The sequence below is a fragment of the Pseudophryne corroboree genome, chromosome 9 (assembly GCF_028390025.1).
Source record: "Pseudophryne corroboree isolate aPseCor3 chromosome 9, aPseCor3.hap2, whole genome shotgun sequence".
NCBI lineage: Eukaryota > Metazoa > Chordata > Amphibia > Anura > Myobatrachidae > Pseudophryne > Pseudophryne corroboree.
Genome location: NC_086452.1, coordinates 153,274,363 through 153,301,321, shown reverse-complemented (window position 1 = coordinate 153,301,321; position 26,959 = coordinate 153,274,363). Strand labels below are relative to the sequence as shown.

The following is a 26,959-nucleotide window of genomic DNA, read 5'->3' as shown; positions in this document are numbered from 1 at the left end:
ACGCGACCTGTCAACATCTCCTCCTTCACATTCTCCCGCAACTGGGGGTGCGAGGAAAAGGCTCAGAATTCCGAGCCCACCCGCTGGCGGTGATGCAGGGCAGTCTGGAGCGACTGCTGATGCTGACATCTGGTCCGGACTGAAGGACCTGACAACGATTACGGACATGTCGTCTACTGTCACTGCATATGATTCTCTCAACATTGATAGAATGGTGGAGGATTATATGAGTGACCGCATCCAAGTAGGCACGTCACACAGTCCGTACTTATACTGGCAGGAAAAAGAGGCAATTTGGAGGCCCTTGCACAAACTGGCTTTATTCTACCTAAGTTGCCCTCCCACAAGTGTGTACTCCGAAAGAGTGTTTAGTGCCGCCGCTCACCTTGTCAGCAATCGGCGTACGAGGTTACATCCAGAAAATGTGGAGAAGATGATGTTCATTAAAATGAATTATAATCAATTCCTCCACGGAGACATTGACCAGCAGCAATTGCCTCCACAAAGTACACAGGGAGCTGAGATGGTGGATTCCAGTGGGGACGAATTGATAATCTGTGAGGAGGGGGATGTACACGGTGATATATCGGAGGGTGAAGATGAGGTGGACATCTTGCCTCTGTAGAGCCAGTTTGTGCAAGGAGAGATTAATTGCTTCTTTTTTGGGGGGGGTCCAAACCAACCCGTCATATCAGTCACAGTCGTGTGGCAGACCCTGTCACTGAAATGATGGGTTGGTTAAAGTGTGCATGTCCTGTTTTGTTTATACAACATAAGGGTGGGTGGGAGGGCCCAAGGACAATTCCATCTTGCACCTCTTTTTTCTTTTCTTTTTCTTTGCATCATGTGCTGATTGGGGAGGGTTTTTTGGAAGGGACATCCTGCGTGACACTGCAGTGCCACTCCTAGATGGGCCCGGTGTTTGTGTCGGCCACTAGGGTCGCTAATCTTACTCACACAGCTACCTCATTGCGCCTCTTTTTTTCTTTGCGTCATGTGCTGTTTGGGGAGGGTTTTTTGGAAGGGCCATCCTGCGTGACACTGCAGTGCCACTCCTAGATGGGCCCGGTGTTTGTGTCGGCCACTAGGGTCGCTAATCTTACTCGCACAGCTACCTCATTGCGCCTCTTTTTTTCTTTGCGTCATGTGCTGTTTGGGGAGGGTTTTTTGGAAGGGACATCCTGCGTGACACTGCAGTGCCACTCCTAGATGGGCCCGGTGTTTGTGTCGGCCACTAGGGTCGCTTATCTTACTCACACAGCGACCTCGGTGCAAATTTTAGGACTAAAAATAATATTGTGAGGTGTGAGGTATTCAGAATAGACTGAAAATGAGTTTAAATTATGGTTTTTGAGGTTAATAATACTTTGGGATCAAAATGACCCCCAAATTCTATGATTTAAGCTGTTTTTTAGTGTTTTTTGAAAAAAACACCCGAATCCAAAACACACCCGAATCCGACAAAAAAAATTCGGTGAGGTTTTGCCAAAACGCGTTCGAACCCAAAACACGGCCGCGGAACCGAACCCAAAACCAAAACACAAAACCCGAAAAATTTCAGGCGCTCATCTCTAGTTCCATGCCAGGGTATTCCAGTGGGACCTGTTGGACAAGTGGTCGGGATCCCACCTACACATGCACCGGAAGATAATCCTGTCATCAAAAGCCAGGATTTCACTCCTGTGGTGGCTACACAGTTGTCACCTACTAGAGGGACGCAGGTTCGGGATTCAGGACTGGCTCCTGGTAACCAGGGATGCATGTCTCCGAGGCTGGGGAGCTGTCAGTCAGGGAGAAAGCTTCCAGGGAAAATGGTCAAGTCAGGAAGCCTGCCTTCACATAAACGTGCTGGAATTGAGAGCCATTTACAACGGCCTTCAACAAGCGGTACATCTTCTTCAAGATCATCCCGTGCAGATCCAGTCGGACAATGTAACAGCAGTCGCGTACATAAGCAGACAGTGTCGGAACGAAAAGCAGAGCAGCAATGGCAGAGGTGACGAAGATCCTCCTCTGTGCAGAAAGACATTTAAAGGCTCTATCGGCAATTTTCAATCCGGGAGTAGACAACTGGGAAGCAGAATTCCTCAGCAGACACGATCTCCATCCAGGAGAGTGGGGCCTACACCAAGAAGTCTTCACAGAGGTGACAAGTCTTTGGGGAGTTCTTCAAGTAGACATGATGGCATCTTGTCTCAACAAGAAGCTTCAGAAATATTTTTCCAGGTCGAGAGACCCTCAAGCAATAGCAGTGGATGCGCTGGTGGCCCAGTATGTGTTCCGGTCGGTGTATGTCTTCCCTCCACTTCCGCTGATCCCAAAAGTGCTCAGGATCATAAGAATAACATGAGTTCGAGCAATCTTCATTGCCCCGGACTGGCCAAGGAGGGCTTGGTACCCAGATCTTCAGGAGTTGCTCATAAAAGATCCTCGGCCTCTTCCTCTTCACGAGGACCTGCTGCAGCAGGGGCTGTGCGTGTATCAAGACTTACCGCGGCTACGTTTGACGGCATGGCTGTTGAGCGCCGGATCCTAGCCCGAAAGGGTATTCCCAAGGAAGTCATCTCCACCCTTATTCAAGCCAGGAAAGGAGTAACATCGAAACATTACCACCGTATTTGGAGAAAATATGTGTCTTGGTGTGAATTCAAGAAGGCTCCTACGGAAGAGTTTGAGTTGGAACGTTTTCTCCATTTTCTGCAGGCTGGTGTGGAGGCGGGCCTACGATTGGGATCAATCAAGGTCCAGATTTCGGCCTTGTCAGTGTTCTGCCAAAAACAATTGGCCTCTCTTCCAGAGGTTCAGACCTTCGTGAAAGGGGTTCTGCACATCCAGCCTCCATTTGTGCCTCCAGTGGCACCATGGGACCTTAACGTGGTGTTGCAGTTCCTTCAATCAGATTGGTTTGAGCCTCTACAAGAGATAGAGCTGAAGTTTCTCACTTGGAAAGTGGCGATGCTTTTGGCATTGGCATCCGCGCGGCGGGTGTCTGAACTGGGGGCCTTGTCTCACAAGAGCCCTTACCTGATCTTCCATGAAGATAGGGCAGAGTTGAGGACTCATCAACATTTTCTTCCGAAGGTGGTTTCATCTTTCCACATAAACCAACCTATTGTGGTGCCAGTAGTTACTGACACGTTCAGTGAGTCAAAGTCTCTAGATGTGGTTAGGGCTTTGAAGATTTATGTCGCTAGAACAGCTCGAATACGGAAAACAGAGTGTTTGTTTGTCCTGTATGCTCCCAACAAGATTGGGTGTCCTGCTTCCAAGCAGACTATTGCGCGTTGGATCAGAAGTATGATTCAGCACGCTCAGACTACGGCTGGATTGCCGTTACCGACGTCGGCGAAGGCCCATTCCACTAGGAAGGTGGGCTTATCCTAGGCGGCTGCCCGGGGGGTCTCGGCATTGCAACTTTGCCGAGCAGCTACTTGGTCGGGGTCAAACACATTTGCTAAATTCTACAAGTTTGACACCTTGGCCGATGAAGACCTCAAGTTCGGTCAATCGGTGCTGCAGGGTCATCCGCACTCTCCCGCCCGTACTGGAGCTTTGGTATAAACCCCATGGTCATGAAGTGGACCCCAGCATCCTCTAGGACGTATGAGAAAACAGGATTTTGATACCTCCTGGTAAATCCTTTTCTCCTAGTCCGTAGAGGATGCTGGGCGCCCGTCCCAGTGTGTACTTTACCTGCAGTTTTGTTATTAGAGTTACACAAGTTGTGTTATATTAGTTTCAGCATGTTGCTGTAATTGGTTCATGCCTGTTGGCGTGTGTTCTGTTGAATGCCATGTTGTGCGGCATGGTTGAGGTGTGAGCTGGTATGTATCTCACCACTAGTTTAAAGTAAATCCTTTCCTCAAAATGTCCATCTCCCTGGGCACAGTTCCTATAACTGAGGTCTGGAGGAGGGGCATAGAGGGAGGAGCCAGTTCACACCCATTGAAAAGTCTTAAGAGTGCCCATGGCTCCTGCAGAACCGTCTATACCCCATGGTCATGAAATGGACCCCAGCATCCTCTACGGACTAGGAGAAAAGGATTTACTGGTAGGTATCAAAATCCTGTTTTTACACATTACGGCAGACAAAGTCCTTCTTTTACACATTACGACAGAGTCCCCTTTTTTATACATTACGGCAGACAGTCCCCCTTTTTACACATTACGGCAGACAGTGTCCCCTTTTTACAAATTACGGCAGACAGTGTCCCCTTTTTACACATTACGGCAGACAGCGTCCCCTTTTTACACATTACGGCAGACAGCGTCCCCCTTTTACACATTACGACAGACAGTCCCCCTTTTTACACATTACGGCAGACAGTCCCCCTTTTTACACATTACGGCAGACAGCGTCCCCTTTTTACACATTACGGCAGACAGTGTCCCCTTTTTACACATTACGGCAGACAGCGTCCCCCTTTTACACATTACGACAGACAGTCCCCCTTTTTACACATTACAGCAGACAGCGTCCCCTTTTTACACATTACGGCAGACAGCATCCCCTTTTTACACATTACGGCAGACAGTCCCCCTTTTTACACATTACGGCAGACAGTGTCCCCTTTTTACAAATTACGGCAGACAGTGTCCCCTTTTTACACATTACGGCAGACAGCGTCCCCTTTTTACACATTACGGCAGACAGCGTCCCCCTTTTACACATTACGACAGACAGTCCCCCTTTTTACACATTACGGCAGACAGTCCCCCTTTTTACACATTACGGCAGACAGCGTCCCCTTTTTACACATTACGGCAGACAGTGTCCCCTTTTTACACATTACGGCAGACAGCGTCCCCCTTTTACACATTACGACAGACAGTCCCCCTTTTTACACATTACAGCAGACAGCGTCCCCTTTTTACACATTACGGCAGACAGCATCCCCTTTTTACACATTACGGCAGACAGTCCCCCTTTTTACACATTACGGCAGACAGTCCCCTCTCAGGTTGACTACGCTGTTGCGGTGTAGTGGGGATGACACACACACACACATACACAGAAGTCCACATGCAAGTCTCTCACATACATGCAAGTCACACACACACACTTGTTCACATGTAAGACACACACACACACACACACACACACACACACACACACACGTTTACATGCAAGACACACACACACACATACATAAGCTCACATGGAAGTCACACACATACCACACATGAAAGTTACACACACATAAGTACACATGCAAATGGCACACAGACATACAGTAGAAACAGTAGAAACACACATTTGCCTCCACTACCTTAAAAAAAGCAGAGTGCACTCTCACTGGCTGGGCTGGCCCTGGATCAGCAACAGTTCCTCCTCTCCAGCATTCCCTCTCTGACAGCACAGCAGCGGCAGTCCCGTATAGCCCCGCCCCCTGCTGAGTCTTGTGCAGCTTGTGCCGCAGCGGAGCCTAGCTACCTAGCTGATGCTGCTCCCAGCACCCGGCAGTGTGAGAGCCGGCCTGGCTGGTTGTGTGAACGGCCGGCCGAGGGGACTATAGGACCACCCTAATAGTAAATCCATCCACATCTTCTCTCTCTGCGTCCCCCCCACCCGGAATCCACCTATCAGTGCAGCGGAGGATAAGCGCTGCCTACAGCAGACAGAGCTGTACCACAGACAGGGCGGCCAATCGGGGTCACAGCGCACATTGCGCTCTCACCTAAAGTGCTCTGTGTGACCATATCATACACCCCACCAAGAACCTTTGCAATTTGGTGGACAACTATGCAATAGATAGCACCTATCCTTGTGTGTCCATTCCTATTTCCCTATAGAGTTGTAAGCTTGCGAGCAGGGCCTTCCTACCTCTATGACTGTTTGTTATTATCCAGTTTTGTTATAGTATTGTTGTTGCACTATCTAAGAAACTGTTAATAAATTTAAAAAATAAATAACTCTCCTCCCCGCACTTTGGCCCTCATTCCGAGTTGTTCGCTCGCTAGCTGCTTTTAGCAGCATTGCACACACTAAGCCGCCGCCTACTGGGAATGAATCTTAGCTTAGCAGAATTGCGAACGAAAGATTAGCAGAATTGCGAATAGAAATTTCTATGCAGTTTCTGAGTAGCTCGAGACTTACTCCTACACTGCGATCAGTTCAATCAGTTTCGTTCCTGGTTTGACGTCACAAACACACCCAGCGTTCGCCCAGACACTCCCCCGTTTCTTCAGACACTCCCGCGTTTTTCCCAGAAACGGCAGCGTTTTTTCACACACTCCCATAAAAGGGCCAGTTTCCGCCCAGAAACACCCACTTCCTGTCAATCACATTACGATCACCAGAACGAAGAAAAAACCTCGTAATGCCGTGAGTAAAATACCAACCTTCTTAGCAAATTTACTTGGCGCAGTCGCAGTGCGAACATTGCGCATGCGCAATTAGCGGAAAATCGCTGCGATGCGAAGAAAATTACAGAGCGAACAACTCGGAATGACCACCACAGTCCCTCCCGATCTCAATCACCCATCAGCTCACGTTACAATGGCTGTAATCGAGGTGTAGCCTACTCTTCACAGTGCCAGGCACACTGATTAGCCTAGCTATGCCTGTGGAGGTGAAGCGGGAGCATGGGAGATGGATCATATCAGTGTAGAGCTTTTCTTAGAGACAGAGACCACCACCTATATGAGAGCTGAAAAAATAGGATTTTAATACCTACCGGTAAATTCTTTTTTCTTAGTCCGCAGAGGATGCTGGGGATGCTTCAAGAACCATGGGGTATAGATGGGATCCGCAGGAGACATGGGCACACTATAAGACTTTGAATGGGTGTGAACTGGCTCCTCCCTCTATGCCCCTTTTCCAGACTCCAGTTAGATTCTGTGCCCAGTGAGACTGGATGCACACTGAGGAGCTCTCCAGAGTTTCTCAGAAAAATACTTTTATTAGGTTTATTACTTTCAGGGAGACCTGCTGGCAACAGGCTCCCTGCATCGTGGGACTGAGGGGAGAGAAGCAGACCTACTTCTCTGAGTTCAAGGGCTCTGCTTCTTAGGCTACTGGACACCATTAGCTCCAGAGGGTTCGATCACTTGGTGCGCCTAGCTGCTTGTTCCAGGAGCCGCGCCGTCACCCCCCTCACAGAGCCAGAAGACAGAAGCCGGGTGAGTATAAGAAGATCAGAAGACGTCAGTGATGGCAGAAGACGGCGTTTGAGGTACCGCGCAGCGGCCGCGCTGTGCGCCATGCTTCCACACATAACACGGCACTGCAGGGTGCAGGGCGCAGGGGGGGCGCCCTGGGCAGCATGAACACCTCAAACAGCACTAGCATAAGTGATAAAAGTGCCTAGGCACTAGTTAAGGGACCCCCGCTAGTATAAATATAAATTTAAGCGGGACTGAAGCTCGCCATGTAGTGGGCGGGGCTTAGCCCACACAGCTCTGACCAGCGCCATTTTCTCTTCACAGAAGCTGCAGAGACGCTGGCCCTGACCTCCACACTGCTGTACAAGTAACAGGGTGCAAAACGGGGGGGGGGGGGGGCCACAAGTGATTTGGTGCTAATTTATATATATAGAAAACGCTAACAGGTCCGGGCAGTCTTCTTACTTGCTTCAGTACCGGGATAGGCGCTGGGTTGTGAGCTGGCAGAACTCCCTCTGTGTCTCTCTTACAGGCTTTGTTGTGGGTCTGTCTCCTATAGCCCCTGTGTGGTTGTGGGTGTCGGTACGTGTGTCGACATGTCTGAAGCCGAGTGCTCTTCCCAGGAGGAAGCTGGAGTGGGGGCAGAAAATACTGTGAGAGTGGCCGTGTCGGCACCGGCGACGGATGATTGGGTAAATATGTTGAGTGTTTTAAACGCAAATGTGACTCGGTTGACTAAGAGATTTGATAAATCTGAGTCTAAGAACCAGACATGGAGGAAATCCATGGAGGATACTTTGTCACAAGCCTCAGCAAGGAGAGCATTATGGATTCATCAATGGAATGCTGACGCTGACTCTAAAAAGGCGACGGAGTCTCTACCGTTTAACGGTAGGGTCCTGTTTGGTGACGGCCTCACTGACCTGGTGTCTACGGCTACCGCGGGTAAGTCTTCATTTTTACCTTATGTTCCTGCACAGCAGAAGAAATCGCCTCACTATCAGATGCAGTTCTTTCGGCCCAATAAATTCAAAAAAGGACGTGGGTCCTCCTTCCTTGCTGCGAGGGGAAGGGGAAAAAGGTCACAGGCTGTGGCAAATTCCCAAGAGCAAAAGTCTTCTCCGGCTTCTACCAAATCCACCGCATGACGCTGGGGCTCCTCTGCGGGAGTCCGCACCGGTGGGGGCACGTCTCCAACTCTTCAGTCAGGTCTGGGTGCACTCGGACCTGGATCCTTGGATAGTAGAAATAGTAACCCAAGGATATAGGTTAGAGTTTCAAGACGTGCCCCCTTGCCGATTTTTCAAATCGGCCTTAGCAGCTTCTCTTCCAGAAAGGGAGGTTGTAAGCGCTGCGATACTAAAGTTGTGTCAAAATCAAGTAATTGTCATAGTGCCCCCGTCACAGCAGGGGGAAGGCTTTTATTCGAGCCTGTTCGTGGTCCCGAAGCCGGATGGCTCAGTCAGACCAATTCTGAACCTCAAATCCCTCAATTTCTTTCTAAAAAAATTCAAATTCAAGATGGAATCTCTCCGAGCAGTGATCTCCAGTCTGGAGGAGGGGGATTTTATGGTGTCGGTCGACATAAAGGATGCCTACTTGCATGTCCCCATATATCCTCCACATCAGGCTTACCTGAGATTTGCTGTTCAGGATTGTCATTACCAATTTCAGATGTTGCCATTTGGTCTGTCCACGGCTCCAAGGATTTTCACCAAAGTAATGGCGGAAATGATGGTTCTCCTGCGCAAGCAGGGAATCACAATTATCCCGTACTTGGACGATCTCCTCATAAAGGTGAGATCCAAGGAGCAATTGCTGAAAAATGTTGCCCTTTCACTGACGATTCTGCAACAACATGGTTGGCTCCTAAATTTGCCAAAATCACAGTTGGATCCGACGACACGGCTGTCGTTCCTCGGTATGATTCTGGATACAGAATTGCAGAGAGTTTTTCTTCCAGTGGAAAAAGCTCTAGAAATACAGAAAATGGTAAAACAGATTCTGAAACCAGCAAAGGTGTCAGTTCTTCAATGCACTCGGTTGCTGGGGAAGATGGTGGCCGCCTACGAGGCCATTCCGTATGGCAGGTTCCATGCCAGGGTGTTTCAGTGGAACCTGTTGGACCAGTGGTCCGGGTCTCACCTGGACATGCACCAGAAAATAATTCTATCTCCCAGGACCAGAATCTCCCTTCTGTGGTGGCTGCACAGTTCTCACCTTCTGGAGGGACGCAGGTTCGGGATTCAGGATTGGATCCTGGTGACCACAGATGCAAGCCTCCGAGGCTGGGGAGTGGTCACACAGGGAAGAAACTTTCAGGGAAAGTGGTCAAGCCAGGAAGCTTGTCTACACATAAATATTCTGGAATTAAGGGCCATTTACAACGGCATCCTGCAAGCAGAACATCTTCTTCAAGGTCTGCCTGTCTTGATTCAGTCAGACAACATGACAGCAGTGGCGTACATAAACCGCCAGAGCGGAACAAGGAGTAGAGCGGCGATGTCAGAGGCCACGAAGATTCTTCGCTGGGCGGAAAGACATGCCAGCGCTCTGTCAGCAGTCTTCATTCCAGGAGTGGACAACTGGGAAGCAGACTTCCTCAGCAGACATGATCTCCATCCAGGAGAGTGGGGTCTTCATCAAGAGGTCTTTGCAGAAGTGACAAGTCGTTGGGGAGTTCCTCAAGTAGACATGATGGCGTCCCGCCTCAACAAGAAACTTCAGAGATATTGTTCCATGTCAAGGGACCCTCAAGCGATAGCGGTGGATGCCCTAGTGACACTGTGGGTGTTTCCGTCGGTATATGTGTTCCCTCCACTTCCACTCATTCCAAAGATGATAAAAATTATAAGAAGAACAAGGGTTCAGGCGATACTCATTGTTCCGGATTGGCCAAGAAGGGCCTGGTATCCAGATCTTCAGGAGTTGCTCATAGAAGATCCCTGGCCTCTTCCTCTTCGGGAGGACCTGTTACAACAGGGGCCGTGCGTGTATCAGGACTTACCGCGGCTGCGTTTGACGGCGTGGCGGTTGAATGCCAAAACCTAGCCCGAAAGGGTATTCCCAGTGAAGTCATTCCCACACTACTTCAGGCTAGGAAAGAAGTAACGGCAAAGCATTACCACCGTATTTGGAGAAAATATGTGTCTTGGTGTGAATCCAATAAGGCTCCTACGGAAGAATTTCACCTGGGGCGTTTGCTCCATTTCCTACAAGCAGGTGTGGATGGGGGCCTAAAGTTAGGCTCTATTAAAGTACAGATTTCGGCCTTGTCAATCTTTTTTCAGAAAGAATTGGCCTCCCTTCCAGAAGTTCAGACCTTCGTGAAAGGCGTGCTGCACATCCAACCTCCATTTGTGCCTCCTGTGGCACCGTGGGATCTTAATGTAGTGTTGCAGTTCCTGCAATCTCATTGGTTTGAACCTTTACGTAAGGTTGAACTGAAATTCCTTACTTGGAAAGTAGTCATGTTGTTGGCCTTGGCATCCGCAAGGCGAGTGTCTGATTTGGCGGCTTTGTCTCATAAAAGCCCCTATTTAATTTTCCATGCTGATGGAGCGGAGTTGAGAACTCAACAGCAATTTCTACCGAAAGTGGTTTCATCATTTCACGTGAACCAGCCTATTGTGGTGCCAGTGGCTACTAATGCCTTGGCGGATTCAAAGTCTCTCGATGTGGTCAGAGCTTTGAAGGTCTATGTCGCCAGAACGACTCAGATTAGGAAAACTGAGGCTCTGTTTGTCCTGTGGGCTCCCAACAAGATTGGGGCTCCTGCTTCTAAGCAGACTATTGAACACTGGATTTGTAATACGATTCAGCAGGCTCATTCTACGGCAGGTTTGCCGTTACCGAAATCGGTAAAAGCCCATTCTACCAGGAAGGTGGGCTCATCCTGGGCGGCTGCCCATGGAGTCTCGGCGTTACAACTTTGCCGAGCTGCTACTTGGTCAGGTTCAAACACCTTTGCGAGGTTTTACAAGTTTGATACCCCGGCTGAGGAGGACCTCTTGTTTGGTCAATCGGTTCTGCAGAGTCACCCGCACTCTCCCGCCCGTTCTAGAGCTTTGGTATAAACCCCATGGTTCTTGAAGCATCCCCAGCATCCTCTAGGACGTATGAGAAAATAGGATTTTAATACCTACCGGTAAATCCTTTTCTCTTAGTCCGTAGAGGATGCCTGGCGCCCGTCCCAGTGCGGGCTGTATCTGCAGTTTGGTTATAGTTACGCTCATGTTGCGTTGAGTTCAGTCAATCTGTGACTGTTGTTGTTCATGCCGTTGCGTGCGTTGTTTGTTGAATGCCATGTTGTATGGCGTGTTGGAGGTGTGAGCTGGTATGTATCTCACCTTAGTTTAAAATAAATAAATCCTTTTCCTCTAAATGTCCGTCTCCCTGGGCACAGTTCCTATAACTGGAGTCTGGAGGAGGGGCATAGCCAGATCAAGAGGGGGATGCAGGGCATACTGTACCCCGGGCCCCCCTCTGTAGGGGGCCCCCCAGGCCAGAGCATATTGACATCACTAGCTTTCCCTCTTATACAGCAGCAGAACCAGACAGCCAGAATGTGAGCAGTACAGAATGCAGTGCAGGCAGACACACACACAGGAATATCAGATTTCATGAACTATCAATGGAACTCTCCAACAAAGGAGAAATAGGAGGGCGGAGAGAGCTGTAAGTGACACAGGGTGGGATCCCTGTGTCACTTACAGCTTTCTCCACACCTGGGTGGGAGCCCTGTGTAACTTACCTAGTGAGGGTCTAAAGAGAGAGATACACACACACACACACACACACACACACACACACACAGAGTCCTCCTGAGTCCTGTCCCAGTGTGTAAGTAGTACAGAGGCTGCTGCTATTTTTGCATGTGACAAGGTAAATTATACATTTTATTATTCTATGTGTATTTTAAGGATGGTTAAGTTGTCTTTGTTACACTACAAGAACATTTTATAAAATAGTTGTCTTTCAATTAGGTAGAGCTATAAACAGTACCCAGGCATTATTAAACTATTAATTTGAATCTAGTGTACACCATTGGGCTAAATGTCATATACACAATCCATACATCCCACCATGACCCATTCCAGGAGGGACGCAATGCTCTCTACCTGGACTTCCTTCTTAAGTTATGATTGCAATCACCTGTGTTGACACACCTTTCTTATCAATTAAATAGTTTAACACAGGTAACGCCAATCTTATATTAAGTGGGAAGTCCATGTAAAGAGCATGTTGTCCCTCCTGGAAGGGGTCATGTTGGGAGGTATGCACAATCTTATACACAGCCCTCCCCACCTTCCACTGGGGCCCCCTGTCTAAAGTGCCCCGGGCACCCCCAAGGCTTAATCCGGCCCTGAGGAGGGGCATAGAGGGAGGAGCCAGTTCACACCCATTCAAAGTCTTATAGTGTGCCCATGTCTCCTGAGGATCCCGTCTATACCCCATGGTTCTTGAAGCATCCCCAGCATCCTCTGCGGACTAAGAAAAAAGGATTTACCGGTAGGTATTAAAATCCTATTTTTTCAGCTCTCATATAGGTGGTGGTCTCTGTCTCTCAGAAAAGCTCTACACTGATATGATCCATCTCCCATGCTCCCGCTTCACCTCCACAGGCATAGCTAGGCTAATCAGTGTGCCTGGCACTGTGAAGAGTAGGCTACACCTCGATTACAGCCATTGTAACGTGAGCTGATGGGTGATTGAGATCGGGAGGGACTGTGGTGGTCATTCCGAGTTGTTCGCTCGGTAATTTTCTTCGCATTGCAGCGATTTTCCGCTAATTGCGCATGCGCAATGTTCGCACTGCGACTGCGCCAAGTAAATTTGCTAAGAAGGTTGGTATTTTACTCACGGCATTACGAGGTTTTTTCTTCGTTCTAGTGATCGTAATGTGATTGACAGGAAGTGGGTGTTTCTGGGCGGAAACTGGCCGTTTTATGGGAGTGTGTGAAAAAACGCTGCCATTTCTGGGAAAAACGCGGGAGTGTCTGGAGAAACGGGGGAGTGTCTGGGCGAACGCTGGGTGTGTTTATGACGTCAAACCAGGAACGAAACTGACTGAACTGATCGCAGTGGCAGAGTAAGTGTCGAGCTACTCAGAAACTGCTAAGAAATTTCTATTCACAATTTAGAGAATCTTTCGTTCGCAATTTTGCTAAGCTAAGATTCACTCCCAGTAGGCGGCGGCTTAGCGTGTGCAATGCTGCTAAAAGCAGCTTGCGAGCGAACAACTCGGAATGAGGGCCTGTGTGCTTATATTAAGATCTCCAATCAAAGCAGAGTTTCCTGCATTAGAGAGTATCCCCTTAGGTAGGAGCTAGTTGGTCCCCAACAGCTCCTCCCCTGTAAATTGCAGTCTTCTCAGTCCTGTAGACCTTGCAGACTTGGCGCTGTCATCTAAGATTCAAAAGCTGCAGATAAAGGTGGAAAAATGTTGCTATGTGGCCAAAATAGTTCTGGCTATGCCCCTGTGTAAGTTACATGAATGAGTGCTGCTGTATTTTGGTTTTGGCCCACATTAAATATGGAAACCTAAAGATTGTTTTAAAATATAACTGTCAGATTGTTTTACAGAACTGCTTCTACTACTGGGGATTTGCAGCGTGGCTTGCGTACTATATTAATCATCCTTTATACACTCCGCCCAGTAAGTCTGCGCAATGCAATATTTTGGAATAAAGTTTTCCAGTGTCATCTTCAAAATCCATAATTTGTCTTTGCTTTAATGTTTTACAGTTTATGGAAAAATGCAGATAAGCTTGTCTATGGTCATGTTTCTGGTAGGTATTATGTGTGCTTTATAAATATACAGAGGGGAATTAGATTTTTTTTTTTACAATAATACACTGTGACAGTTGATATGACTCGTCTAATCCAGTAGAATAAGGGGGTGGTCTTCAGTTTGCCAGCTGTCAGGATCCCGGCGCCGGAATCCCGACAGCCGGCATACCAACACTTTTTCTCCCTCCTGGGGGTCCACGACCCCCCTTGAGGGAGACCCGTGCCCGCATCGTCGCGAGCGCAGCTCATTTGCGCTCACCACACTGTCGGTATGCCTGGCGGTCGGGATTCCGGCGCCGGTATGCTGGTTGCCGGGAGCCTGGCTGCCGGCATACCATACTACACCCGAAAAAGGAAGCCATAATTGTACCCGGGCTGTAAAGATGCCTATACACGTGCAATACCAATCATTGCCACATTTTCTGTACATCACATTCATTCCTTATGTGAGTGCAGTCTGATGCCTATGTGAGTGTGTGATGTTACAGTGTTCAGAACCGCCAGGGCATCTGTGGAATCTTGGAAGTGCAGTGAAGGCATACTGTCACCATGGGGGAGATGTATCAAGCAATGTAAAAGAGTATAGAAGAGGACCAGTGGAAACATTGACTATAGAAACCAATAAGCTTTGAGGTAGCAATTATTAAGTACATTCTGCAAAATTATAGGTAGACACTGATCAGTTGCTCTGGCATCTTCTCCACTCTTTACACTGCTTGATAAATCTCAACCCCCTGCACCATAACAATGTTCCGTATGAGAGAAAATAGGGCAGGATGTACTAACAGGAAAATGCGGTCAAAACTCAGACACAGAAATTTGATCAAAGTTTCCATATGTACAAAGCTCTAGAAAGGTGTGTTTATATCCGATAGACAACGTCATCTATAGTTGTTACCCAATAGAAGCCTATATGTTTCTTTCCCTACCCTCCCTCCCCGCAGCCAAACACTAACCCTCCCTTACTGCAGCCTAACACTAACCCTCCCTCCCCGTAGCCAAACACTAACCCTCCCTTACTGCAGCCTAACACTAACCCTCCCTTACTGCAGCCTAACACTAACCCTCCCTCCCCGTAGCCTAACCCTAACCCTCCGTTACCGCAGCCTAACCCCCTCCTCCCACAGCCTAACCCTAACCACCCCCTCATGTCCTCTGTATGGATTCCAGCATCAGGATTCAGAGTGGTGTGGTGAAGTGCTGGTCTTCTGTCCACCGGCAACCTGAGAGCCGGGATGCTAACTACATCCCGCGCTGGCTGACTGCCTTGCTTGCGCAGAAGGACTCCAGGTTCATAAACTTGGAAGACCTTATATCACAAAGGACAGTTCTTATCGGAAGCGCTGTCCTTTGTGATTTTAATCGAAAATCTACATGCATACCGGTGTTATTTACACCATTAATCATGCTTTAAGGGTCGGGATGTATCGCATTTGCATGATACATCCCATCCATACAGTTGCAAGACTGTCTTTAGTGGCCATGCTCCCCAGTGTCCGGGCTGCTAGATGTCTTGACGGCGCTGATTGGTTTCACTTATAATCTTTTCCCTCTTTTATGGGCACCCTTATAATGCTGTCCCTCAATTATGGATACTGGTCCACTGTTCCTCTTGTTTAGAGCCCCCTTGTCACGATCCGGGTATCTGGACGCCATTACTTACCCTTCAGATGCCTCCTAAGGCGGGCTCAGCGTTCCAGGACCAGATTCCGCTGTTCCTGAGTTTCCACATGCAGAGTGTCAGAGTGGTGTTTTCATCAGCCGCGGCCTCCGCTGTGCCCGCGTGGTTAAATGTGCATCTATCAGCCTGGCGTCTCCTGTCTCCGGTGGCCGGCGCCGCCATTACTGTTTCCCAGACCACATGGATTACAAACCAAACTTCCCTCCAAGTGTCTGCATGGGCGCAGCCATCTTGGATTCTGTCATCTGATCATTTCCACCAATCTGCTGTTTGTATTGTTGATTTGCATAATTGCCTAGCCAACCCCTTCCTTGCTGCAGGTATAAGTAAGCTGTGCCTGAGCAAGGAAGACGTCAGTGCTTTGGTTGTCAAACCTAGTTCCTGTTTGTCTCTCTTCTATGATTGTCTTCCAGGTTCCAGCTCCTGTCTCAAGACTTCCACCATAGAGACCCGCACCAGCATTCCACCTGCGGTGTAGCCTGACTCTCCAATCCATTGTGGATTCATCTGTTTCCAGCTACAACACTACCTGCTTCCAGCCTCAGCTTCCAGCAGAATACAGCTTCCCTTAAAGGGCCGGTGTCCTTTCTACACTTTACCACTCTCCACCGGAATTATTATTTCTCCGCTCTCAAGTTCTACATTTCAGTTCACATTTCATCGCTCCCAAAGTTCATTTATTATTTAACTGGTTCCAGCCAGTATCCACTCCGTGCTAACAACAGTCTGGTTCCAGCCAGTATCCACAGCAGCTGTTTTACCTTCAGCAACCCAGCTCTTCCTGGAACACCAGCTGGTACAATCCTGGGTTATCTCCATTGCTACAGCCGGGCCTGGTAAGGACTTTCCATCTAGAAGATCATAAGAACTATCTCACACTACCAGTGCCCTGTGGCTCCTGCCATGCTGTAGTACTCAGGAACTGTATTTATTCTTTGCTGACTTTTACGTTTTCTTTTATTGCTGCTGTGATGCGGAGTTGTCATAATAAACATCATTGACTTTTATCTAAGTTGTCGTGGTCACGCCTTCGGGCAGTTATTATTCATGTTACTTACATGTCCAGGGGTCTGATACAACCGCCCAGGTTCCGGTACATCTCAGCCCCTACAACTGAGGCTGCCTCCCGTCAGCTCAGGCCCTCAGTTGTGACAGTAAGCACTGACCTAATGAATCCAGCCGGAGACCAGGATCAAGCGGCCAGGCCGATGCAAGAACTGGCAGCCCGACTAGAACATCAGGAGGCTGCACAGGGCCACATCATCCGCTGTCTCCAGGATCTCTCTACTCGGCTGGATGGGATTCAGACCACTCTCCGTGGATCAGGCGCGTCTGGTGCGTCAACCACAGTGACTCCAGCTATAACCCCACCCACCTTACCCATTCCTGCTCCACGTCTTCATCTTCCAACGCCAGCAAAATTTGACGGATCTCCAAGATTCTGCAGGGGATTTCTCAACCAGTGTGAGATTCAGTTTGAGCTACAACCTGGCAATTTCCCCAGTGACCGTACAAAAATTGCCTACATTATTTCTCTTCTCAGTGGCTCAGCCCTCGATTGGGCATCACCGTTATGGGAGAGGTCCGACACCCTGCTATCTTCTTACACTGCATTCGTGTCAACATTCAGGCGCATCTTCGACGAGCCAGGCCGGGTAACTTCAGCTTCGTCTGAGATTCTCCGTTTACGCCAGGGATCACGTACTGTAGGACAATATCTTATACAGTTCCAGATCCTGGCATCCGAACTGGCATGGAACGACGAGGCCCTGTATGCTGCATTCTGGCATGGTTTATCCGAGCGTATTAAAGATGAGTTAGCTACCAGAGACTTACCCTCCAAGTTAGATGAGTTAATCTCACTTTGTACGAAAGTTGACTTACGTTTCAGAGAGAGAGCAACTGAGCGTGGAAGATCATCTGCTCCAAAATCTTCTGCTCCTCCTCCTCGCCAACTGTCACCAACTAAAGATGAACCCATGCAAATTGGCCGTTCCCGTTTAACTCCTGCTGAGCGCCGAAGACGTCTTTCCGAGTTTCTCTGCTTGTACTGTGCAGCTCCGTCTCACACCATTAATGCCTGTCCCAAACGTCCGGGAAACTCCAAATCCTAGCTCGCCAAGGAGAGGGCCGGCTAGGAGTAATGATCTCCTCTCCATCTCCTCAAGATTGTAACCTCCCAGTCTCGCTTCAAGTTGCTCAACGTTATCAGAACGTCATTGCCCTCCTGGATTCCGGAGCAGCTGGGAACTTTATTACCGAAGCCTATGTTAAACGGTGGTCCCTACCCACCGAGAGACTTCCTTCGTCCTTTTCCTTAACTGCTGTGGATGGCAGTAAAATTTTTGATACAGTTATTTCTCTAAGGACTCTACCAGTTCGTCTGAGAGTGGGAGTTCTTCATTCCGAACTTATTTCACTTTTAGTGATTCCAAGAGCCACACATCCTGTGGTCCTGGGCCTTCCATGGCTCCGTCTTCACAATCCTACAATTGATTGGACGACTACGCAAATCCTGGCATGGGGTTCCTCCTGTACTAAGACATGTTTGTTTAAAGTGTTGCCTGTCTGTTCCTCCTCCCCCAGGTCGTCTGATGTTCCACCTCCTCCATATCAAGATTTCACGGATGTGTTCAGTAAAGCTTCTGCTGATATCCTTCCCCCTCATAGAGAATGGGACTGCCCGATTGATCTCGTTCCAGGGAAGGTTCCACCTCGAGGCCGAACTTATCCGTTGTCTCTCCCCGAGACGCATTCTATGGAGGAATACATAAAAGAGAACCTAGCAAAGGGGTTCATTCGACCTTCTTCTTCTCCAGCCGGCGCAGGCTTCTTTTTTGTAAAGAAGAAAGATGGTGGTCTGCGGCCGTGCATCGACTACAGAGGTTTGAACGACATTACCATCAAGAACCGCTATCCTTTACCCCTGATTACTGAGCTCTTTGACAGAGTTAGCGGAGCTACCATCTTTACAAAGCTGGACCTGAGAGGTGCATACAATCTCATCCGGATCCGTGAGGGTGACGAGTGGAAGACCGCATTTAACACCCGTGACGGACATTATGAGTACCTCGTCATGCCCTTCGGATTGAGCAATGCTCCAGCTGTCTTCCAGCATTTCGTCAATGAGATCTTCAGAGACATTCTATACCGTCATGTCGTGGTCTATCTAGATGATATCCTCATTTTTGCCAACAATTTAGAGGAACATCGTTTCTGGGTAAAGGAGGTTCTGTCCCGTCTCCGTGTCAATCATCTCTACTGCAAATTAGAGAAATGCGTCTTTGAAGTCAAGTCCATTCCGTTTCTAGGGTACATTGTGTCCGGTTCCGGACTAGAGATGGATCCTGAGAAACTACAAGCAATCCAGAATTGGCCAGTACCCTTAACCCTCAAAGGGGTCCAGAGGTTCTTAGGGTTCGCCAATTATTACCGAAAGTTTATACGAGACTTTTCCACCATTGTGGCGCCTATTACTGCTTTCACCAAGAAGGGTGCTAACCCGTCCAAGTGGTCTGAAGAAGCCATGCAAGCTTTTCATCTTTTAAAACAGAGGTTCATCTCTGCACCTGTCCTGAAACAGCCTGACGTCGACTCTCCTTTCATCTTAGAGGTGGATGCCTCCTCCGTTGGAGTAGGAGCGGTGTTATCTCAGAGGGCTAAAGATGGTCATTTACATCCTTGCAGTTTCTTCTCACGGAAGTTCTCCCCAGCGGAGCGCAACTATGCCATTGGCGACCAGGAGTTGCTAGCCATCAAGCTCGCTCTAGAGGAGTGGAGATATCTGTTGGAGGGAGCTTCTCATTCAATCACCATCCTTACAGACCACAAGAACCTTCTATATCTAAAAGGCGCACAATGTCTCAACCCTCGTCAGGCCAGATGGGCACTTTTCTTTTCCAGGTTCGACTTTAAACTCCAGTTCTGTCCGGGCTCTCAGAATCGCAAGGCCGATGCCCTTTCCCGCTCATGGGAGCAAGAAAATGAGTCAGAGTCTTCAGACAAGCATCCCATTATAAATCCGTTGGCATTCTCCACGGTAGGGATGGACTCTACGCCCCCATCAGGGAAAAGTTTTGTGAAGCCGACACTAAGGAAGAAGCTCATGCATTGGGCCCATGCTTCCCGTTTTGCCGGACATACAGGTATCCAAAAAACCCTGGAGTTTATCTCTAGGTCCTATTGGTGGCCAACTCTGAAAAAGGACGTTTTGGAGTTTATTGCATCTTGCCCAAAGTGTGCTCAACATAAAGTATCCCGCCAGTCGCCTGCGGGGCAACTGGTTCCACTATCTGTTCCCCGTCGACCATGGACCCATTTGTCGATGGATTTTATTACAGATTTGCCCATGTGCAACAAGTTCAATACCATCTGGGTGGTAGTTGACCGGTTCACCAAGATGGCACACTTCATTCCTCTCACCGGTCTTCCGTCAGCTTCCAAGTTGGCTCAAGTATTCATACAAGAGATCTTTCGACTCCACGGTCTTCCAGAAGAAATTATCTCAGATCGAGGAGTTCAATTCACAGCCAAATTCTGGCGAAGTTTATGTCAAGTCCTCCAAGTCAAGTTAAAGTTTTCCACGGCTTACCATCCTCAGACCAATGGTCAAACTGAGAGGGTGAATCAGGACTTGGAGGCCTTCCTCCGCATCTATGTGTCCTCCTCTCAAGATGACTGGGTTCAATTACTTCCCTGGGCCGAGTTCTGTCATAACAACCAGTATCATTCTTCATCTTCTTCAACACCATTCTTCACCAACTTTGGATTCCACCCTAAAGTCCCTGAGTTCCAACCGCTTCCAGCAACTTCTGTTCCCGCAGTGGATATCACCTTGCATCAGTTTGCCAATATCTGGAAGAGCGTACGATCAGCTCTGCTCAAGGCATCGTTCAGGTACAAGAAGTTTGCGGATAAGAAGCGTCGAGCAGTTCCTGCTCTCAAGGTGGGTGATCGGGTATGGTTATCCACGAAGAATTTGAGGTTAAGAGTTCCCAGTATGAAGTTTGCACCTCGCTACATCGGTCCTTTTAAAATTGATCAAGTCATCAATCCTGTTGCTTACAGACTCCAGTTACCTCCCTTCTTAAAAATACCCAGGACATTCCATGTTTCCCTGTTGAAACCGCTAATCTTGAATCGGTTTCATTCCTCACTTCCACCAACTCCGAAAGTCCAAACTCAACGAGGCGTTGAGTATGAAGTGGCCAAGATCCTGGACTCACGTCACCGTTACGGTCAACTTCAGTATCTCATTGACTGGAAGGGCTATGGTCCTGAAGAACGCTCTTGGACCAATGCCTCTGACGTCCATGCTCCTGCCTTGGTCCGAAATTTCCACGCAAAGTTTCCTTTAAAGCCTAAGAAGTGTCCTGGGGCCACTCCTAAAGGGGGGGGTGCTGTCACGATCCGGGTATCTGGACGCCATTACTTACCCTTCAGATGCCTCCTAAGGCGGGCTCAGCGTTCCAGGACCAGATTCCGCTGTTCCTGAGTTTCCACATGCAGAGTGTCAGAGTGGTGTTTTCATCAGCCGCGGCCTCCGCTGTGCCCGCGTGGTTAAATGTGCATCTATCAGCCTGGCGTCTCCTGTCTCCGGTGGCCGGCGCCGCCATTACTGTTTCCCAGACCACATGGATTACAAACCAAACTTCCCTCCAAGTGTCTGCATGGGCGCAGCCATCTTGGATTCTGTCATCTGATCATTTCCACCAATCTGCTGTTTGTATTGTTGATTTGCATAATTGCCTAGCCAACCCCTTCCTTGCTGCAGGTATAAGTAAGCTGTGCCTGAGCAAGGAAGACGTCAGTGCTTTGGTTGTCAAACCTAGTTCCTGTTTGTCTCTCTTCTATGATTGTCTTCCAGGTTCCAGCTCCTGTCTCAAGACTTCCACCATAGAGACCCGCACCAGCATTCCACCTGCGGTGTAGCCTGACTCTCCAATCCATTGTGGATTCATCTGTTTCCAGCTACAACACTACCTGCTTCCAGCCTCAGCTTCCAGCAGAATACAGCTTCCCTTAAAGGGCCGGTGTCCTTTCTACACTTTACCACTCTCCACCGGAATTATTATTTCTCCGCTCTCAAGTTCTACATTTCAGTTCACATTTCATCGCTCCCAAAGTTCATTTATTATTTAACTGGTTCCAGCCAGTATCCACTCCGTGCTAACAACAGTCTGGTTCCAGCCAGTATCCACAGCAGCTGTTTTACCTTCAGCAACCCAGCTCTTCCTGGAACACCAGCTGGTACAATCCTGGGTTATCTCCATTGCTACAGCCGGGCCTGGTAAGGACTTTCCATCTAGAAGATCATAAGAACTATCTCACACTACCAGTGCCCTGTGGCTCCTGCCATGCTGTAGTACTCAGGAACTGTATTTATTCTTTGCTGACTTTTACGTTTTCTTTTATTGCTGCTGTGATGCGGAGTTGTCATAATAAACATCATTGACTTTTATCTAAGTTGTCGTGGTCACGCCTTCGGGCAGTTATTATTCATGTTACTTACATGTCCAGGGGTCTGATACAACCGCCCAGGTTCCGGTACATCTCAGCCCCTACAACTGAGGCTGCCTCCCGTCAGCTCAGGCCCTCAGTTGTGACACCCCTCCTCTCAATATACGTGTCCTGCTGACCATCTGCTGAAGCAGCTCAGCGCTGCCAGTGTAATTGGAGCTCCTGCAGATGGTGAAGTCTGTCTGTGGTAGTAGCAGGGTGTCCGGTACATCTCCTGCCCAGGGCTCTCATTGCTGCTGGTCAGCCCCAAGGTTATGCCCACCCTCCAGGGCCAGAGGGTTCCCAGCAGCCTGCATGAAGCCAGGGTCCGCATGTGTTTGGTTTGGCAGGTCCCTCCAGCTCATCCCTAGCAGCCAGTGAGAGATGTGAGGGGAGGCTCCCTTCATCTCTCACTGCACAGTTGCTAGGTGTTATCCAGTATAGGAGATCCCACTGTCTGTATGTAGCATCTAGCTTAGTTATTCTTGCTACTCACACTTGCATCTACAGCTGAATACCTTATACATTGTTAATTAGTTTTCTCTTCTTTACAGATGTGTGAAACTGGTAATTTCTCCATCCATGTAGCACTGAGTAATCTGAGACTAGACGGTACTTACCTTTTGTGATTTACTCCACTTGGTTGAAGAGGCGAGTTGGTTTGGATGCTGACTGCAATTAGAGAACAAATAGGGCCTCATTCAGATTTCAGACCCGATCGCACGCTAGCTTCTTTTGCAGCGGTGCGATCGGGTCTGAACTGCGCATGCGTATGCCACCAGCGACGGAATAGCTGGACAGCGGCGGATATTATGAAGAAAGCGATCGCACCGGCGATCGCAAGAAGATTGACAGGGAGAGGCCGTATGTGGGTGGCAACTGACCATTTTTAAGGAGTGTCCGGGAGAACGCAGGCGTGCCCGGCCGTTCGGAAAGGAGGGTTTCAGACGTCAGCATCGGTCTGGATCGTCGCAGCGGCTGAGTAAGTCCTGGGCTGTGCAGAGACTGCACAAACTTTTGTTTGTGCAGCTCTCTGCACATCCGTTTGCACCCCTGCACAGCGATTACCCCCTCCCCCTGTAGGTGACGATTACTTGGCCGCAGCACTGCAAAAATCGCCTGCTTGCAACCAGGTCATAGACAGGACCAGATCTGTGGGAAGGCATTACAGACATGGCCCTAGGGTCACAGTCTAATGGGCTGTCAGGCTGCCCCTTGCTTTATAATAATGTTATTTTTTTATTAATGTATACAATCAGAGTAAAAAAAAAACATTGTAGGATAAACTGAATAACTGGTACAATTCTAAAGTATTAAATATAATGTATTTATTTTATACATGAGTTATATGTGACATAGTAGTGCAGGGGTTCCCAACCATGGTCCTCAAGGCACAATAACAGTCCGGGTATTAAGGATATCCATACTTGAGCACAGGTGACTTATTTAGTACCTCAGTTATTTTGATTTAACCATCTGTGCTCAAGCATGATATCGCTAGTTAGTGTGTCTGAGGACTGAGGTTCTGAATCACTGTGGTAGAGGTTGAGCCAGTGAGTTCTGTAGTGCTGGTTAGAAGACAGTGAGGTCTATTCATGTGTGACTCATTCATGAATCAGTGAAAAGAGTGGAGAAGTGAGCCAGTGGAGAAGTTGTCCATGGCACCCAATCAGCTGCTACGTAGAATTTTAAAGAATGCGCTTCATAAATGTTTCTTCAATGCTGATTGGTTGTCATGGGCAACTTCTCCACTGGCTCACTTCTCCACTCTTTTCACTGCTTCATGAATGAGTCACACACAGAAGCACACGCAGCAGCATCTATTGGCGTACTCCTCCCTGAGACTTTATGCAAATGCCGCTACAGAGTCCTTCCCTTGTGACTCAGAGATGAATGCTGTAGCACTGCTGCTGCGTCTTTGAAGACAGCGACTGACAAAATTCTGTAAAAGCTACAGGAGGCGGCTTAAGTAAAAAATATGCCACTATCGGCTTCTCATCCGCTGCTATGTCCAAAGATGCCCACTTCCGACATCTGTGGTCTGCTGCTTGGTCTGAAGACACAGCATTGAATAAACTGCATGACCATCGGACATCTCAGTAACCCTGAGGTTACTTAGTATGTCAGGCAAAGTCATGCTGTCATAGCCAGTGCCGCCATTTCGTACCCAACCACATAAATCTACAGTATATTGCATTTTATTATTATTAAATTACAGAGGATGAAATGCTATGAACAGGTTCAATAGATGGAGAGAGTGCATGCAGGGAGCCAACCTTTCATCTTTACACACTGTCTGAGGGGTGATGATCAGATGCATGATATTCAGTGAAAGCTCTCACATAAGCAAATGTATGCAAACAGTTACATCTCTTATATCACCCATTAGAGAGAGGCAAGTGCTGGTTACAGTGGGGCTGAATCAGAGTCACACACCGCTGCAGCCTCTTTAGCGTCTTTTGCTGTAATCACGTCTGTGACTTATGCTAGTGCTAGTATCAGCCCCTTCCCTGGTGTACAAGTGGCATCTGAATATACCTGCACTGGAACACTCACTGTTTCTGCCTTGGTGCATCTTTACATGCTACAGTACCATCAGATGCACCATGGAAACCTGCACCTGCCCCGTGCTAGGTGCAGAATCCCCATCAGAGTAAGGCCACCAATGGAAGTGATTAAGCATCTGAGTTTGCAGCCACTTCTGCGACATGCCCGCCACAATGCCATAACACGCCCATAAGACAGCACATCTCCGTGTCTCCCAGTCACTGCCTAGGAACGCCCGATACATTTCCAATACAGTACTGAGGCCGGTATCTCAATCACAGCTGTGTCTGTGTGTGCACACATGAGATACAGGCGCTGTGGAACTTTATAGCGATTTAGCCGCATGCGCAGTGGAAAAACATTGATCACTTGCACAAATATCGGCATTGCCTACGATCCAGTATCAGGTCCAGTGTGAACAATGCCCCAGAGATATACAGTTTCTCCTGACCATAATGGAAGTCTGTCTCAGAGCATTCCAAGCATCCCCTCAGAACAGCTGCTGCTCCAGTAGGGATCAAGTGAACCAATTCATTTACTGACATCCTGGTGCTGCTGCTCATAGATAGTATGGTGGTAAAAGAAGGAACACAGAACATTATAGTGTTTTTAGGCATTCGTAGTTAGTTAGTTTATACATTACACCTTAGGACACTTCTGAGGCTGTACCCCCTACAGCAGTGTGACTAGTAACATTCTGTAACTCTCCTCCAGCAGGTGCACTGCTACTCCAGTAACCCCAGTACAATCAGGGTAGGTCCAGTTGTTATGTTTCCATAGTGGAACTGTACACTGGGGTACCTGATTCAGGGGAGCATGCAGTTCTGCAGGCGTATGGATATAGCTGTTTTAAGCAGGCTGCCCTTGCATTTGGGTCTGCAAATGCAATTTAGAGCCATATGCTGCTGAATGGGTGTTCCAGGCTGCAACAGGTTTGCACGTAGGAAAAGTCAGTCGCGGGCTTGGTAATGGAAGTGTCGCTTATTCAGAGGTGACCATATCCAGAGTCTAACTTCAGCCAAATCTTCAGTACCAAGGATAGGACTGATGCAAATGTGTGTTGTTGATGATGATGATGATAACAACACTCGTATATATGTAGTAGACTAAAAAAAAAAACATCAAAAAGAAAATATGTACAGCCACACTTTTCCTGATTTATACACCACCTGTGCTGTTTTCTGTGTGTTTCTGCGGGTATCCATGCCTAAGATGGTAGTGAATAGGTACAGTAATTGCTATAAATTATTTTTCACTTGTTTTTGGCCTGTTAGGTTCCAGATCGCGGAGGTTTCCCTTCCCAACACGAAATCCTTTTACTTGGCTGTTTTTCTTTGTGTCATGTCCTAACTACACTTATGAGGTAGGTGTTTGCAGCTGATCATGCAAAATAAAAATAAAAATTGAAGTGTTATTTTTTGCCTATATCTGTATGATATGTATAATAAGATTGTCCTTTAGCACAGTGTGTAAGAGGCAGCCATTTTTGGTTAAACGAATTTGAGAATTCAGCCAATTGACTCACTAGCAACTCTGCATAGTACCTCACAGATAAGTAGATAAGCTGTATTGGAATATTAGTTCAGCCAACAAGCTGGATGCCTCTACCCAGTACCCCTTTTAGAGTACATGAGTGATGTCACTGACTCCAAGGGAAATTATGGGCTGCTGTCTCTGGAGCATTGGTTTCGCCCAATTGGTATGCACTTTAAATAAAGATCATTCAAAAATACACTTTTGATACTTGTCATAGTTCCAACCTACTGTATGATTGATGTGACCATCTTAGAGCCTCAGTTGCATGCACTATTGACTAATGATCCTTAATGGCAACAAAATGGCTGATGCTATAATTATTCTGTAAGTGTATGCTAAGTCGCCTTTATTTAGAATGTTTTTTTTATTAAATAATTTATTATATAAAACCATGTTTTATATATTTTATATAGTATTTATATAAAAGTCCCTGTATTATCTAATCTAAGTATAAATACATGGGGTATCGGATAGAGTAGTGCTGGACCTTCTGTGGCCTCCATATGACTAAGCGTTGGCAGCTAGAATATACACATGTACTGTATACTGTGATGCTGTGTGGTGTGTAATGTCCTACAGTGTAATGTAATGATGTCTTCTAGGTGGGTAGCTGGATTAGTCTCACTGTGATGACCCAGTGTTTCCCAGGTGAGACATATTTCCCAGACCTCACACTGCACTGGGGAGTGATTCAGAGATGGACGCAACCCCAGTATTTTGCGCTGTTGAGCGATTATCGTGGTCTGCACATGACTTGTGTTTAAGGCGCACTGCGCATGTCCCACTATGGTTCTGCAATGG

At 48.0% G+C, this 26,959-nt stretch overlaps 1 protein-coding gene across 3 annotated transcripts in view; it reads left to right on the top strand.

Moving 5' to 3' along the window:
- The window catches only part of LOC134957742 (very-long-chain enoyl-CoA reductase-like), a 200,168-nt gene that overhangs the window by 172,473 nt on the left and 736 nt on the right, over positions 1-26,959 (top strand). For 2 of the 3 annotated variants that reach the window (XM_063939862.1, XM_063939860.1), the window contains 5 exons: positions 13,678-13,762; positions 13,852-13,895; positions 22,630-22,687; positions 25,897-25,985; positions 26,761-26,806. In XM_063939862.1, the coding sequence (XP_063795932.1) occupies positions 13,678-13,762; positions 13,852-13,895; positions 22,630-22,687; positions 25,897-25,985; positions 26,761-26,806 (322 nt within the window). The remainder of the gene's footprint in view (positions 1-13,677; positions 13,763-13,851; positions 13,896-22,629; positions 22,688-25,896; positions 25,986-26,760; positions 26,807-26,959) is intronic. The other variant, XM_063939861.1, reaches the window with a different exon arrangement.